This window comes from Pseudorasbora parva, chromosome 9, assembly GCF_024679245.1.
Source record: "Pseudorasbora parva isolate DD20220531a chromosome 9, ASM2467924v1, whole genome shotgun sequence".
NCBI lineage: Eukaryota > Metazoa > Chordata > Actinopteri > Cypriniformes > Gobionidae > Pseudorasbora > Pseudorasbora parva.
This window is the reverse complement of record NC_090180.1, coordinates 48,797,731-48,815,796: the sequence shown is the minus strand read 5'-3', so window position 1 is coordinate 48,815,796 and position 18,066 is coordinate 48,797,731. Positions and strand designations below refer to the sequence as shown.

General features: G+C 41.6%; 1 protein-coding gene across 1 annotated transcript; it reads right to left on the bottom strand.

Moving 5' to 3' along the window:
• Positions 1-499: 499 nt before the first annotated feature.
• si:dkeyp-68b7.12 (rho GTPase-activating protein 30) lies at positions 500-17,815 on the bottom strand. The gene is made up of 13 exons (XM_067452913.1): positions 17,574-17,815; positions 17,350-17,452; positions 16,712-16,856; positions 14,679-14,761; positions 13,226-13,333; positions 12,958-13,076; positions 12,175-12,331; positions 8,618-8,715; positions 8,429-8,500; positions 5,301-5,912; positions 4,371-4,504; positions 2,641-3,143; positions 500-2,547 (listed from the first exon to the last, which is right to left on the bottom strand). Exons 1-13 carry the CDS (start codon positions 17,659-17,661, stop codon positions 759-761), a joined length of 4,011 nt encoding a protein of 1,336 aa, XP_067309014.1. The 5' UTR covers positions 17,662-17,815; the 3' UTR covers positions 500-758.
• Positions 17,816-18,066: the final 251 nt, after the last annotated feature.

Sequence of the window (18,066 nt, the reverse complement as noted above, 5' to 3'; positions counted from 1 at the left end):
TTACTATAGAAACCGCATGTGACACATGTAACAAGGACAATGTAACAGTTGTTACTATAGAAACCGCATGTGACAAGGACAATGTAACAGTTGTTACTATAGTAACCGCATGTAACACATGTAACAAGGACAATGTAACAGTTGTTACTATAGAAACCGCATGTGACAAGGACAATGTAACAGTTGTTACTATAGTAACCACATGTAACAAGGACAATGTAACAGTTGTTACTATAGAAACCGCATGTAACAAGGACAATGTAATAGTTGTTACTATAGTAACCGCATGTAACAAGGACAATGTAATAGTTGTTACTATAGTAACCGCATGTAACAAGGACAATGTAACAGTTGTTACTATAGTAACCGCATGTAACACATGTAACAAGGACAATGTAACAGTTGTTACTATAGTAACCGCATGTAACACATGTAACAAGGACAATGTAATAGTTGTTACTATAGTAACCGCATGTGACAAGGACAATGTAACAGTTGTTACTATAGTAACCGCATGTAACAAGGACAATGTAACAGTTGTTACTATAGTAACCGCATGTAACACATGTAACAAGGACAATGTAACAGTTGTTACTATAGTAACCGCATGTGACAAGGACAATGTAACAGTTGTTACTATAGTAACCGCATGGAACACATGTAACAAGAACAGAGTGTTACCAAACTCGCAATTGTAAGTTCTAAAGTGTAAATTGCAATGTTGAATCCGTAGCGGAATCGAGCTTCAGCTCCATTAGTCAGTCAGTTTTGGCGTCTCTCCAGTGAGCGCCGGAGAGCCTGTCCGTGTTTTCCCGCTCGCGGCTCCTCTTCACGGTGGCGCGAGCGACGGCTTCATCGAAGCACATGCTAATGCCGCTGTTCCTCTTGGGCTCTGGCTCCGCCTCCTTCCTCCGCTCCGGCTCCGCCTCCCCGTCCCTCACTCCCTCGTCCTCGCTGCATGTCTCCGCGTCTCCGTGTCGGAGCTCCAGCTGCTTCCGGAGTGTCATGGCCGCCAGCTTTGAGTTCTGGGGTTTGGGCGGGACCACAGGAACCCTTCTGACACTCTTACGTTCAGGAGGCGGAGCTTCAGGGTCCTCTCTGCCCTCTTTTCCTTCTGTCCCGTCCTCGCTTTCCTCTAAATATTCTTTTCTTTTATCTTCTTCTCCTTTTCCAGACTCATCCTTTGCTTTTTCCTCATCTTCCTCAACACTTTTTTCCTCTAAATCTTCTTCTTTTCTTTCATCTTCTCCTTTTACAGGTTCATCTTTTGTATTTTCCTCTTCCTCACATTCTCCACTATTTTCCTCTAAATCCTTTTTTCTTTCATCTTGTTTATTTACAGGCTCATCCTTTGCTTTTTCCTCATCTTCCTCAACACTTTTTTCCACAAAATCTTTTCTTTCACCTTCTTCTCTTTTTACAAACTCATCGATTTCTTTTTCTTCATCTTCCTTGCCTCTATTTTCCACAAAATCTTCTTTTCTTTCATCTTCTTCTTTTCCAGGCTCATCCTTTGCTTTTTCCTCATCTTTCTCTCCTTCTTCTCCTTTTCCAAACTCATCCTTTGCTTTTTCCTCGTCTTCCTCGCCACTTTTTTCCTCTAAATCTTCTGTTCTTTCATCTCGTTCTCCTTCTTTTAAAGATTCATCCTTTGCTTTTTCCTCTTTATTCTCACCACTATTTTCCTCTAAATCTTTTCTTTCATCATCTTCTTCTTTTCCAGGCTCATCCTTCTCTTTTTCTTCGTCTTCCTCACCTCTTTTTTCCTCTAAATCTTTTCTTTCATCTTCTTCTTCTTTTCCAGGCTCATCCTTCTCTTTTTCCTCGTCTTCCTCGCCCCTATTTTCCTCTAAATCTTTTCTTTCATCATCTTCTTCTTTTCCAGGCTCATCCTTCTCTTTTTCCTCATCTTCCTCGCCCCTATTTTCCTCTAAATCTTTTCTTTCATCATCTTCTTCTTTTCCAGGCTCATCCTTCTCTTTTTCCTCGTCTTCCTCGCCTCTATTTTTCTCTAAATCTTTTCTTTCATCTTCTTCTCCTTTTCCAGGCTCATCCTTCTCTTTTTCCTCGTCTTCCTCACCTATATTTTCCTCTAAATCTTTTCTTTCATCTTCTTCTTCTTTTCCAGGCTCATCCTTCTCTTTTTCCTCATCTTCCTCGCCTCTATTTTCCTCTAAATCTTCTTTCCTTTCCCCCTCGCTCACTTGTTTTTGTTCTTCTTTCTCACCACTACATTCTTCTACCGATCCAGTCTTTGCCTCTTCTTCCTCCTCCTCTTCCTCATCATCATCCCTCTTTACTTTGTCCGTATTGTTCTCACACTCTTTCATCTCTTCGGTTTCCTCTCTCTTCGTCTCGTCGTCTTCTTGAGGAGCCAATGAGATGCAGTCGGCGGCGATGAGGTCACAGGTGATCGTAACCTCACCGTTACCGTGGTTACCGTCAGCATCAGCACCTGGATGCTCGTCGGATCGCTCAGGCTCTGGTGAAGGAGGAATCGAGTCCGGTCCGAAATATGTATCCTCGCCGCTGCCTTCATCTTCTCTTCTGAACACACACAAAAAGCTGTAAATCGTCACATTTAAGTTATCCCAACTCAATATTATTGCCTTTCTGACTCAAACTCATAAGCTTACTTACATCAGCGCGTATTTCTCCTTCTCATCCCCCTTTTCCTCCCTCTTTAAACTCAGATGTTCTTCACTGTTGTCTGTCGATGTAGGAGCGGCAGGAATCACGTCTTCTGATTGGGTGGCGTTCATCCCATCTAAGCGTTCTGATTGGCTAACGCCGTCTGTAGGCGTGTCCGTGGTGGTTTCTGGACCCGACCACGAAAGTCCCTGAAAACAACGACTGGAAGGAAGACTGTGGCAAAACATATCCTCATATTCAGAGCCTTTATCAGACTCTTCATCATCATCATCATCAGCTAGGCTATAGTCGTCATCTGAGGAGACTGATAAAGGCGGGAGAAGAAAGGGGCGGGACTTATAAGGCAAGCTGTGTGATTTGCCAGGAAGAGGCCGGTGTGTGAACGACGGGCTGATGATGTCATCCGCCGGTTTCCCAGAATCCTCCTGGGTTTGATCCTCCTCTTCCTCATATTCCATGTCAAAACAAGGAGCTTCGACTGAGAACTCCACCTGAGAGATCAGAGACAGGAGCAGTGAGACGCCAGGATTCAACGTAAAGACGGTCGCAAACAAAACAAAGCTGCAAAATCATGCTAATGATATGCTAATTCCAACCTGGTCTCATTGGGAAAACGTACCTGTGGCAACGTTTTGGCAAACCACAAAATGCGTACCAATATGTGCATATCGCTAGCCTGGATGCCCGCCGAACTTAGCCCCGCCCACAACATTTTTAGGTCGGGCGGTTCGGTCTGGCCTCGCTCTATATCGCGACAGTTTCAAAGTTAAATGTCCACTGGGTGGCGCTAAAAGCGTAGTTTTTTTCCAGAACAGATGTGGTGAATCTGGCACGTGTTGTTACGTTGGTTTTTTAACGTACACCCACACTAAACCCTAAACCGATAGTGTTAACAACAGCAAATGTGTCAAAAGAAAGATAGCATCCGTGTCATTTTAACGAATGTTTGAACTCGTCTTTAATCGGGACTTGTTTTTCACGGGATTTGTTCCCGAGCTTTCAGCATCGCAAGGTCAAATCTGCACCAGCTGAGCTATCGAGCTTATTATGTTAGAAAATCCCAACATATGGAGCTCGTTAAATGACGCAAACTTCAAAATGTATTCGTTTACAAATCATGGACTTGGGAAAAAAACGATAAAAAATGCTGCTGTTCTACTGCCTCTAGTGTTCATTTCACTTTGAAACGTTTGCACCTATTAGTACGTATGTTGTAGTTTGCAAAAACTTGCTACGTTTTGCCAATGAGACCAGGTTGGCTAATTCATACTAAGAACGAGATAAAAAAGCTAATTCATGCTAACGACAGGTTAAAACATGCTAAATGATGCTAACAAAATGCTAAAATGTAAGCAACATTAAATCATGTTAAGCTAATTAATGTTAATGACATGTAATTGTAATGCTTGCAACATGCTATATCACATTAACAACATGCTAGTAGAATGCTAAATCGTGCTAGCAAATCATGCTAAGTCATGCTAACAACATGCAAAATCTTGCTAATGACATGGTAACAAAATGTTAAAACTTTGCTAATTCATGCTAACAAATCGTTTAAAATTTGTTTAACTAAAACAAAACTATTTCCAACTTAAAACCTTGAAACTTCAAGCTGGTAAAACTACCTCAAACGTTCTGGTGTGTGTGTGTGTGTGTGTGTGTGTGTGTGTGTGTGTGTGTGCGTGTGTGTGTGGAGAGCAGCTGTGTAAACACACATGGTTTGGAGCAGAGTTGTCCATGGAGTCCAGGAACCCAAAGGCCTCCTGTAGCTCCAGCTCCTGCTCTGCAAACTCCATCTCCTCGTAGTGGAGCGGACTGACCGGCGCTGGATGGAGGCTTCCTTTCATCTCTGCGGGAACAAAACATTTACATTTGGCATCATTTACCACAATACTGTAAGAAAATATGGCCGTAGTGTCCGTGACGTCACCCGTAGGATTCGGATAAGCCGTTCTGAAGCGTAAAGTGGCCATCTTGCGAGCGAATCATCGCGCACTCCCGGATAACAGAAAATGGGCAAAGAGGCGGGACGTGGGCGGAGCTTAGGTGATGCAATGACTACAGACGGCGGATAAATGGCAATCCACCTGTCACTCAAAGTAACCACGCCCTTAATTATGCAGAACTTTAAGGCTTTATATAACGTAAACGAATGAGTTATAAAATAATTCACCCCCTTACAGTCGTCATGAAGGGCAACATTAGCTGTATAGACCAAAACCACAATTAGTCCCAGGCTGTAAACATGTGTGTTTTTTGTTGCTAGGGTGTTGTAAATGGTTGCTAGGGCGTGACTAGAAAGTGTTGAAGGTAATTGGTTGTTTACTGCCCCAAATCAAACGAGCTCACCCTCATGTTTCTGTGACACTTCTATCCCTTTGATTTCTTTAAATGGACATCTATGGAACTTGTTGCTAGGGTGTTGTAAATGGTTGCTAGGGCATGGCTAGAAAGTGTTGAAGGTCATTGGTTTTTTCCTGCCCCAAATCAAACGAGCTCACCCTCATGTTTCTATGACACTTCTATCCCCTTTGATTTCTTCGAATAGAAGACTTGTTGCTAGGGTGCTATAAATGGTTGCTAGGGCGTGGCTCGATAGCCTTATTGTGCAACAACAACCAATGGAATGATAATGACAATATTACCCATGTAATCCTCTTCTGCGGTTTCCTCTTTGATATCAGGCATTGGCTCTTCTTCGCTCTGCTGCACTGACTCTTCGTTGCTCGGTGTTAATCGCGCTGCCATGGCATCCTCCGGTCCTGGATTCTCCGCCGATTCCTTCCCACAATCCACCTGTTTTTCCAGGCACCCGCTGACCTCTTCTTTACTCTCCTGAGCTTCATCAGTTCTGCTGTGAGAACTCTTGGCATCCTCCTCTTCCTCCGCGTGCTCTCTCTCGTTCCAGCCGCCGTGCAGAACTCCCAAAGCCAGTCCTGATGTAATATGAAGTGGGACGGTCACAGAGAAAGGCCCGGAGATGTGGATGCCGGCGCGGCGATCCGCTTTGCTGGTCATTGCGGGCGATCTGGACACGCCCGACGACGCCCCCTCCGCCCCATTGGCTCCCGAGTCCAGACGATTGTAAGTGCCTGGAGTCCCAGTGCTGACCATACTGACCTGAGCTCCGCCCGTCCGTCTGTATGTCACCGCATATCCACTGGACACGCCCCCTCCGGCTGAGGCCACGCCCTCTGAGCTGCCCGAGGCCGTGGACAGCAGCAGAGGGGGAAGATGAGCCGGAGAATGCTTCGAATCTAAAAGACACATTACGATATCAATACACTTTGTAACAAATCCTTCCCTCACAGGTCAATATGACCCAGAGCCCTATATCATACTTTTTTTGTCCAGAAAGCTTTGTTTCATTTTGATAATAGTTTTTTCTATTTATTTTATTTTAAATACCCTTAAATTACTGGAATGATCAATAAATTATAAACTTAAAATTCAATTCAAAATACCACAATGTCATGCATAACTCTTTTAAAAATTATGATCAAAGTTATTCAACTAAATATACAAAATAAAATTTATGAATTAGGTCTTCTTTAATTCTATAAACTCTAACCTGATCTGCCAGCATTGTCTCTCTCTGATAAATGAAAATAAGCTGATAACATCACTGTTTACTCCAGAACGACTGTACAGCCAAATCTAATTCTGCTGCAGTATTGTCCTGTTTAACACTGAAGCTGCTCTGACACAATCGGCGCTGGAGAAGAGCGATAGAAATAAAGATGACTGATTGATTGATTAAAGGATTGGTTCAGTTCAAAAGGAACATTTTCTGATTTGTTTTGTCACTCAAATTTCCAAAATTTGACTGGATTCGAGGAGTTTATGTGGTTGAAATTTTAAAAAGTAACAAATTCTTCCCTCGAGGGTCAATTTGACCCCCAGTGGAATGAATGGACTACGAGGAATGCTTCAGTACACATAGAAAATCCTACAACTGCTAAAACTAACAAAAAAAATGTTATAATGTCTACATGTATATCTGAATGCATACTGAAGAGAACCTGACTTTAGGACCCAGCGGAACAGCTCATCCGCTCCCAGAGGTGGACAAAGTACACAACTTCATTACTTGAGTAAAAGTAAAAGGTCAAATATTACTCCGTTACAAGGGAAAGTTGTAAAAACAGATTTTTACTGGAGTAAAAGTACAGAAGTATTTTGTTTAAAAGTATTTAAGTATTAAAAGTAAATGTCCTTCTTTATGTCGCCGCATTATTGTATTATAGTTGTATAAATGCACATTATGCCATCATGGTTTAAGCCAGTCAGTGACGCTCCATCTGACACACTAGCAGACGACTAACTTAAACTCATTTAAATACTTGTAGAAAAGTTACAAAGCTGCTGTCACTTTAAGGCCGAATGCACGGTTCCAATACACTGATACACATCTGATATTCTCACACTGTTCACCTTCACTGAAGACAGAATCAACTTTGTTTATGTGAATACTCCACTAAATGAGCATTTGGACATCCGTCTTCTTCCATTTTGCTCTAAACTATAAATCAGTGTTTAATAAATGCTGTGAAATCATTGAACTTCACGAGACTCTACAAGAGTGATTCCTGAAAGGCTTTCTGCAAAAACCCAAACACCTTTTAAAGAAGAAAAAAATCATCACTGACTTTCAAAGCTGCGACAGAAACGACTTTCCACTTCGAGGACCTTGATAGAAATGTAGTGGAGTAAAGAGGACGATATTTGTCTTTCAGATGGAGTGAAGTTAAAGTCAGAAGATTACAGAAAAAATAATACTCCAGTAAAGCACAGAGACTCAAACAGTGAACTTCAGTACAGGACTCGAGTAAATGAGCTGATATTGTCCAGATCTGTCCGCTCCATATAGAGCTACAAGAGTCATTTAATGTCATGTGATATTATTATTCCTTACCCCTATCTCATCCAAGATGATCATGGCTTTCTTTCTTTAGTGGAAAAGTGAAGTTTTTTGAGGAAAACATTACGTGTGTGTGGGGGATTTTTCTCCACATAATGGAGAAATGGCTCTTCTTCTGAAACTGCGTTGATTTGGACCTTCAACCGTTGGTTCCCAATGAAGTCCATTATGTGGAGAAAAATCCTGGAATGTTTTCCTCAAAAAACTTCATTGTTCAAAGACATGAACATCTTGGATGAGATGGGGGTGAGGAAACTATCAGGAGGTGTGAACGGCTCCTTTCAGCTCGTAATATCTCACATTGGGTGTCTCTGCTGACCTCTTGTGGAAAAATAATAATATCACATGGCATTTCATGACTCATGTAGCTCTCTATGGAGCGGATGAGCTGTTCCGCTGGGTCCTAAAGTCAGTTTCTCTTCAGTATGCATTCAGATATACATGTAGACATTATAAAATACATTTTTGTTAGTTTTAGCATTTTTAGGTTTTTCTATGTGTACTGAAGCATTCTTCACAGTCCATTCATTCCATTGCGGGTCAAATTGACCCGCGTGGGAAAAATGTGTTTCTTTTTAACATTTCAACCACATAAACTCCTGGAATCCAGTCAAAAAATGTTGTGCATTCATGGTTCAAGTGTGACTAAAGTCCTAAAGTCTTGGAACACTCAGATGAACTCTCAATTATTCTATATATATATATATATATATATATATATATATATATATATATATATATATATATATATTTTTTTTTTTTTTAATTAGTCAAAAAGAGGGAAGGATGAGGGCTAAATCAATCACAAGCACATGCATATGATTCTCTATCATATCATAAAGCTCCTCATACCTTCTACTGCAAAAGGGCCGGAGCTGAGCGAGTCCATGCTCTTCGCAGGCCTCAGTGTCGTCTTCTCTTTCTCTGTGCATTCAGATCAAGTGAAGATGAAGAATGAAAGCAAAGCATTAGATGGGAGCGAGGAAGGGTTTATAGTTAATCATCTGTTGACTTTAGTCATGCAAAACCCCATGGAGTCACCTTTAGGGCAGTATTTGGTCTTTTTGCGGGGATCATGAAGTCTCCCGCCCAAATTAAAGATGGATTTCCACTTTCTTCCTTTGAGTGAGCCTTTCCTCCTGAACACAACACAGAGGATCAATTGAGTATGTGCTGAGTGTAAGGTGAAACAGTACAGCAGTGTTGCCTCAAACCATCATCATCACTGATGTTACACACTGTTAAAGCATCAGTCTTAGTCTCAGCATCAGTCTCAGCATCAGCCTCAGCCTCAGCCTCAGCATCAGCCTCAGCATCAGCATCAGCATCAGTCTCAGCATCAGTATCAGTATCAGTATCAGTCTCAGTCTCAGCATCAGTCTCAGCATCAGCCTCAGCATCAGCATCAGCATCAGTCTCAGTCTCAGCATCAGTCTCAGCATCAGCCTCAGCATCAGCATCATTCTCAGTCTCAGCCTCAGCCTCAGCATCAGCATCAGCATCAGCCTCAGCATCAGCATCAGCATCAGCATCAGCATCAGTCTCAGTCTCAGCATCAGTCTCAGCATCAGCCTCAGCCTCAGCATCAGCATCAGTCTCAGTCTCAGCATCAGTCTCAGCATCAGCATCAGTCTCAGCATCAGCAGTCTCCGTGTCAGCATCAGTCTCAGCATCAGTCAGCATCAGTCTCAGCATCAGTCAGCATCAGTCTCTGCATCAGTCTCAGCTTCAGTCAGCATCAGTCTCAGCATCAGTCTCAGCATCAGTCTCAGCATCAGTCTCAGCATCAGTCTCAGGATCAGTCTCAGCATCAGTCTCAGCATCAGTCAGCATCAGTCTCAGCATCAGTCTCAGCATCAGCATCAGCATCAGTCTCAGCATCAGTCTTAGCATCAGCATCAGCATCAGACTCAGCATCAGCATCAGTCTCAGCATCAGCATCAGCATCAGCATCAGTCTCAACATCAGTCTCAGCATCAGCATCAGCATCAGTCTCAGCATCAGCATCAGCATCAGCATCAGTCTCAGCATCAGTCTCAGCATCAGTCTCAGCATCAGCATCAGTCTTAGCATCAGTCAGCATCAGTCTCAGCATCAGTCTCAGCATCAGCATCAGCATCAGTCTCAGCATCAGTCTCAGCATCAGCATCAGTCTCAGCATCAGCATCAGTCTCAGCATCAGTCTCAGCATCAGTCTCAGCATCAGCATCAGCATCAGTCTCAGCATCAGTCTCAGCATCAGCATCAGCATCAGTCTCAGCATCAGTCTCAGCATCAGCATCAGCATCAGTCTCAGCATCAGCATCAGCATCAGCATCAGCATCAGTCTCAGCATCAGTCTCAGCATCAGCATCAGCATCAGTGTCAGCATCAGTCTCAGCATCAGTCTCAGCATCAGCATCAGTGTCAGCATCAGTCTCAGCATCAGCATCAGTCTCAGCATTAGCATCAGTCTCAGCATCAGTCTCAGCATCAGCATCAGTGTCAGCATCAGTCTCAGCATCAGTCTCAGTCTCAGCATCAGCATCAGCATCAGCATCAGTCTCAGCATCAGCATCAGTCTCAGCATCAGTCTCAGCATCAGCATCAGTCTCAGCATCAGTCTCAGCATCAGCATCAGCATCAGTCTCAGCATCAGCATCAGTCTCAGCATCAGTCTCAGCATCAGTCTCAGCATCAGCATCAGTCTCAGCATCAGTCTCAGCATCAGCATCAGTCTCAGCATCAGTCTCAGCATCAGTCTCAGCTTTTTTTGTTTTATTTTATTTAAAATCTTGAATTTTGCCATATTTTTATTGTTTGGACCCCACCCTACTAACTACATAATTATGGTTTGATTCCTTACTTTACTGATATCTTGTTTGACCCTATTATTTAATGACCGATCAGCAACTTAATTTTTTGTGTGACCGACTGAAGTGTGCACTATATTTACTATATAATTTTTAATGTTTATTTTATTTATTTTATTTTACCAAGTGTAACATCCCTCACATCATGAGAGTTGAGAAAAGTATGCCAATGTGACGAGTTAACATTTAAAAATAACGACTATTTTGAGACTTATACTGATGCTGAGACTGATGCTGAGACTGATGCTGAGACTGATGCTGAGACTGATGCTGAGACTGATGCTGATGCTGAGACTGATGCTGAGACTGATGCTGATGCTGAGACTGACGCTGAGACTGATGCTGATGCTGAGACTGATGCTGAGACTGATGCTGAGACTGATGCTGATGCTGAGACTGATGCTGATACTGATGCTGAGACTGATGCTGATGCTGAGACTGATGCTGAGACTGATGCTGATGCTGAGACTGATGCTGAGACTGATGCTGATGCTGAGACTGATGCTGAGACTGATGCTGAGACTGATGCTGATGCTGAGACTGATGCTGAGACTGATGCTGATGCTGATGCTGATGCTGAGACTGAGACTGATGCTGAGATTGATGCTGAGACTGATGCTGATGCTGAGACTGATGCTGAGACTGATGCTGATGCTGAGACTGATGCTGAGACTGATGCTGATGCTGAGACTGATGCTGATGCTGAGACTGATGCTGACACTGATGCTGATGCTGATGCTGAGACTGATGCTGATGCTGAGACTGATGCTGATGCTGAGACTGATGCTGAGACTGATGCTGAGACTGATGCTGATGCTGATGCTGAGACTGATGCTGAGACTGATGCTGATGCTGAGACTGATGCTGAGACTGATGCTGATGCTGATGCTGAGACTGATGCTGATGCTGATGCTGATGCTGATGCTGAGACTGATGCTGATGCTGAGACTGATGCTGATGCTGATGCTGATACTGATGCTGATGCTGAGACTCATCAGCATCAGTCTCAGCATCAGCATCAGTCTCAGCATCAGTCTCAGCATCAGCATCAGTCTCAGCATCATTCTCAGCATCAGCATCAGCATCAGTCCCAGTCTCAGCATCAGTCTCAGCATCAGCATCAGTCTCAGCATCAGTCTCAGCATCAGCATCAGTCTCAGCATCAGCATCAGCATCAGCATCAGCATCAGCATCAGCATCAGCATCAGTCTCAGCATCAGTCTCAGCATCAGTCTCAGCATCAGCAGTCTCAGCATCAGTCTCAGCATCAGCAGTCTCAGCATCATCAGTCTCAGCATCAGTCTCAGCATCAGCAGTCTCAGCATCAGTCTCAGCATCAGTCTCAGCATCAGTATAAGTCTCAAAATAGTCGTTATTTAAATGTTAACTCGTCACATTGGCATACTTTTCTCAACTCTCATGATGTGAGGGATGTTACACTTGGTAAAATAAAATAAATAAAATAAACATTAAAAATTATATAGTAAATATAGTGCACACTTCAGTCGGTCACACAAAAAATTAAGTTGCTGATCGGTCATCAAATAATAGAGTCAAACAAGATATCAGTAAAGTAAGGAATCAAACCATAATTATGTAGTTAGTAGGGTGGGGTCCAAACAATAAAAATATGGCAAAATACAAGATTTTAAATAAAAGAAAACAAAAAAAGGTTGTGAGGAAAGCATCACTGCTTCACGTCAGCATCACTTCTGTATAATGTGGACAGTGAGATGGCAGGCGTACTTGTCAGTGCCGTCAATGATAGCGTGGTAGGGCCGCATGGGCAGAGGTCCATCTCCAGGACTGAGGTTTCCAAGAGGAAGAGACTTGAAGAAATGATCCTCCTGACCCGACAGAATGGAGGGCGATGGGAGGGACTTCCTGCGCTCCACAGACAATCCTGAGATAAAGCAGGACACTAGCATTCAGCAGCGCAATACATAGCTCTGTTGTTTTCCAGCACAAACAAAACATTCCTAAATCAAGAGAAATGACTGAAGATATAACAATATCAAAATAAGGAGAGTGATATCTCATCTCTTCTCTGATGACGAGGGCGGGGCCACCTGTCACTCACGAGATCAGCCAATAGCAAACCACAGCCATCCAATCAACTCCCCACAGACACAATCAAGCCCCGCCCACATTTGTTCTTGTTTGAGAAGCAATTCACAGATGCTGCACGCCAATTCGCCGACTTATACTACGTCCTAAAAGTGTGCACTCTTTTTGTGTAGATACTTTTGAGTGTGTAGCAGAAGAGTGTGCAAGCTTTCGGACTACTTCGCCATCTTTAACAGACTCTGTCGCTTAGTTACGAGCATCCCATAACCGTTTAAACTGACCTGTCAATCATCACACAGTTCAAATCCTCCACATTCAGTTTAATCTCCTGCCGTATTAGACGTACTAACTCTATTTTCGAATCCTATGTAGTGTGGATAGTGTGTGAATTGGGACGCAGGGTGGATATAAAGCACAATAGGAGAGAAAAGACTTTCATGCCGACTGAGGAAGATTAAATACCTGATCCAGGGAAAAGCTCGGGCACGTGAGTGAGAATAAACTCCACCACGATGGACTGAACCCGAACCTCCATGAACGCTGCCGTGCCGTTAAAACCAGTCGACTCGATGTCCTTCGATCTGCAGAGAGTTATGCACTGATTGACCAATCAATAAATCCATATTTATAATTGCTTATGTTTAATTAAACATTTATGATTTTTCCCTCCATCAAAAATGAATCTCAGAGGGTCTCACACACACACACACACACACACACACACACGTACCGGAGGAGGTTTGGGGCCCAAACGATGGCGAGGTTTCTGGAGTGCATGTTGGTCTCGGACGCATATGTGGACATTTTGACCAGATGACGCATTAGATATTCCAGCGTTCTGGAAGACAGAGTGTGTTGAAGATGCCATTAGATTTATTCTGTCAAACTCAAGAGAGAAACACAATAAACCATGATGAGTTAAGGACAGTCATAACCATATTCTCTGCGTCTTTAGTTGTTACACTCCTAAAATAAGGTTTCTATTTTTCAGTGGATGGATCTTAAAGCACAACTGCGGTGAGAAATGCCCCTAGGGGTGATTAACAGACGGTCAGCGAGTAGATCGTTCTCTGGGATGCGTTCTGAAGATTAAACTCTTTACATTCGATTTTCATGAAAACGCATCCCAGAGAACGATCACTCGCTGACCGTCTGTTAATCACCCCTAGGGGCATCTCTCACCGCAGTTGTGCTTTAAAGGGTCAGTTCACCCAAAAATCTTCATCTTCAAAACAATCTTTAGCCGTATTCGTACAGGATTAGTATTATCTGGACCTCTGTGGTTTAGAAATTACTCCCACATCTGAGTTTTGCGGCGCATTCACACCGGATAAACAAAACCTGTGATTGTACTCGAATTTACCGACTTTTCTCCCGGATATGATGTCAAGACTTGTAAATGTTTTTTCGTTATAGATATAGCTGTATAAAATCATAACTATGTATCGATATCGTTTTGATTGTTTAACCGTAATAAAAACAATTTCGTTCAGTTAGAGAACAGACGCTACGATTAAAAACTGACCTGAGCAGGAGTCAGATTTCATTAATCACGAGTGACAAGATTCAGTTTCAAAGATAAATGTAAACGCGCACACTAAAGCGAGCTTGTCATTGTACTGTTCGGTTATGTTTTTCATTAAGAATAGTCCTGATATTAACATTAAACACATCATTCAAGCAAATTGCTCCCAAATTGGTCCTCATTCTAAAGTGAAAGTATAATCTGGTAATTCATAACGGTGCGCATTATGAACGCAGCCTCCATTCTTCATGAAAGATTAAGATAGAAATGTGCAACGGAAAACAAAACCCTTGCAAAAAATGATAAACGATCCGCCCTAATCCTGGCCAAATCCCAGATGTCGATTCGCACGGGACTGATATTATCACAGGATCGGTGGTCGCAGAAATATGGGCGGTCATTTGCGGGGGAATTTTTACTTTACAGATTACAGACATGGCCGATTCACACGGGATTAAGATCACAGACAACACCTGCAATTATTACAAATCACCAGAGGTCCACCGATGAAACTAATCCCCTGCGGATAGGGCTTTAGAAAGGAAATCTGCTATGACACTTTGATTTAGTTGAGTGGTTCTTTTTGGAGCTTGACAGATGTTTCGTGCAGGTTTCTGAGAAGTTTATTTGAGTGTAAGAGCTTGATCTAAATGTTGACCTGTGGTGAAGAGCTGGTAAATCCTTCAGAACTTCTCCAATCTTCACCAGCCTCTCGTCCTCCAGCTGAACGGCCACTGCGTCCTGCCGACGGAAGACCAAGTGCAAATGAGATGAACTGCTGAAATACTAACACAATATCAGCTCTTACCCCACCAGTGCTTGTAAAAAAGGTTGCCGGCATTTATTTTTATTTTCACAAAAGTTTCATGGCCCCCAGAATAAGATGTTGCATTAATATCTGAACATACAGCACTGGCCAAACGTTTGGACTCATTACTATCTGTAATGTTTCTGACAGAAGTTTCTTCTGCTCATCAAGCCTGCATTTATTTGATCAAAAATACAGAAACAAATGTAATATTGTGATATATTATTACAATTTAAAATAATTGGTTGTCCATTTATTCTCCTTTAATGCTGATTTATTTGTGTGGTCAGAGCTGAATGTTCAGGATGGTTCCTCCAGTCTTCAGTGATCATGATCTTCAGAAATCATTCTCAGATGAGGATTCATTACGAGTGCTGTTTCTTTCTATTTTTGAAATAAATCAGTAATTTTATTCAGCAAGGATGTGTTAAATTGATAGTAAAGGAGATTTATATGATTTGAAAAGATGTTTTTATTTTGAATAAATGCAGTTCTTTTGAGCCTTTTATTCCTCAGATATATTATTCAGCAGAACGGTCTCCAACACTCGTAATGAATCCTCATCTGAGAATGATTTCTGATGATCATGATCACTGAAGACTGGAGGAACCATCCTGAACATTCAGTCACAGAAATAAATCAGCATTTAAAGGAGAATAAATGGACAATCAATTATTTTAAATTGTAAGAATATGTCACAATATTAAAAATTAATTCTGTATTTTTGATCAAATAAATGCAGGCTTGATGAGCAGAAGAAACTTCAGAAACATTACAGATAGTGATGTGTCCAAACGTTTGGCCTGTGCTGTATAAAGAAAGAAGAACAGAGCATCTGCTTTAAAATAAATTAAAAATGACATGTCAGCAGTGCTTCTGTCGCTTATTTCTGCTTCTTCTTCCCCTCAGAAGATGCTTTATTTTAGTATCATTTATATTATAGCGTTCAGTAATATTTAGAGTTAATTTGTTATTTTCATATTTTAAATTTCATTCTAATTTTAGTCATTTTATTGTGTTTTTCTCATTTAAATTGTTTTTTTCTTAATGTCTAAATAAAGTTCCCATAATGTCTGAACAATGATATAATGGAATATTCCCTTTTCCTTTAAAAGAAACTACACATTCACAGAACTAATGTTTTTATGACCTTATGGGAATCTTAGCTAAAAGTTCTTAGAACATTTTTGTGAGCTGGGCTGCTTTCAAATTGTGCATATTTATGAATACAGCCATTATATATTTTTTGTACATATCATTAAATAGTGGCATTATATCAGCCATTGCTTTGCATATGGATCAACATCTCCCATATTAATTTGCAGACATTAAAGGGTTAGTTCAGCCAAAAATGAAATGTCTGTCATTAACTCCTCTCCCTAATGTCGCTCCACACCCGTAAGACCTATAGTGTATGCACACTATACTGTCCATGTCCAGAAAGGGAATAAAAACATCATCACAGTAGTCCATATGATCAATTCGCTGATTCATAACCGTTTGAATCTTTATTTGAGGATTGAACACAAACGCGGAAGAGAAGCCAATGCTGAATAAAGTCGTAGTTTTTGTTATTTTTGGACCCAAATGTATTTTGGATGCTTCAAGAGACTCTAATTAACCCACTGATGTCTCATATGGACTACTGTGATGATGTTTTTATTCCCTTTCTGGACATGGACAGTATAGTGTGCATACACTTGCATACGCTCTCGGACTAAATATAAAATATCTTAAACTGTGTGTGAAGATGAGCGGAGGTCTTACGGGTGTGGAGCGACATTAGGGAGAGGAGTTAGTGACAGACATTTCATTTCTGGCTGAACTAACCCTTTAAAGCAGACGCTTGTATGTATTTCTGAAGTGTTGTGATGCAGACTCACGGCGAAGCGGTCGTAGAGCTCGTATGTGAGCAGAGGATTGGGCAGCTCTCTGAAGTAAGCCTTACACAGCGAGCTCACACAGTGAATGTCCTGCAGATACACATCCTTATTCAGATCCGGAGAGCCTTCGGAGTCGAATTCACTCCTGCACACACACACACACACTCAGTGAGAAAACACACTTCTATCAATGAACTCAAGCCTTTAGTTTAAGTTAATACACTGCAAAAAATGCTCTTCTTACTCAGTATTTTTGTCTTGTTTCTAGTCAAAATATCTAAACATTCTTACATTAAGAAACATTTACTAGACAAGTAAAAATTATTGTCTTGTTTTGGGGAAAATAACTCAAAATGAAGAGAGTTTTTGCTTAAAATAAGATAAATAATCTGCCAATGGGGTGAGAGAAATAATCTTGTTTTCTGTTTGAGTTAAGATTATTTTTCTCACCCCATTGGCAGATTATTTATCTTATTTTAAGCAAAAACTCTCTTCATTTTGAGTTATTTTTCCCAAAACAAGACAATTACTTTTACTTGTCTAGTAAATACTTCTTGTTTTAAGAATTTTTAGATGTTTGGACTCGAAACCAGCATTTTTTGCAGTGTTTAGTTTTAGTTAATAACAGTTTCACACACCGTAGCTTCTGTGTGTTGGATGAGACTCCAGACAGTCTGTAGATCCCGTCCACGATCCCATGCTCCTCGATGAACTCACTGCAGATGCGTAACACTTGAGGAACTGCTCGGGACGGACAGAAGGAGAGTGTGTGTGAGTGTGTGTGAGACAGAAAGAGGGTGTGTGTGTGTGTATGTGTGTGTGTGAGACAGAAAGAGTTTGAAACACACGAGAGTGAACTTACTCTCCTGCGCGGTGGAGGACAGATGCTCCAGCAGATCGCATCCGAACACTTTATCCCGACTTCCTCCTTTTCTACGGCCTCTCCTCATTTTGCACGTCTTTCACCTCCTCTCTAACATTCAGGCCTTGTGTGTGTGTGTGTGTGTGTGTGTGTGTGTGAGCTGTTTAATGAGTGTTTGTGTGAACTGCTGAAGTTAAACCCCACATGACGGCTGCAGTGAATATTGAATCCTGATGGATGACCATCACTGATGAACTACATCCTCCAGAACCGCTGATGGATCATCTCGAGAGATAGGACATATATCTCTTCAAAAAAAAAAAAAAAAAAAAACATTTTGAAAGCCACCGAATTCAGAAAATGTTTAACATAACATAACAACTGTGTTCATTCTTAAAAATATTGGTTGCTTTATGGTTCAATAATATTTAATTATATATTCTTCCAGAGCATTTACTCACTTAAATTAGAAACAAAAGAAAAGAAAAACTGT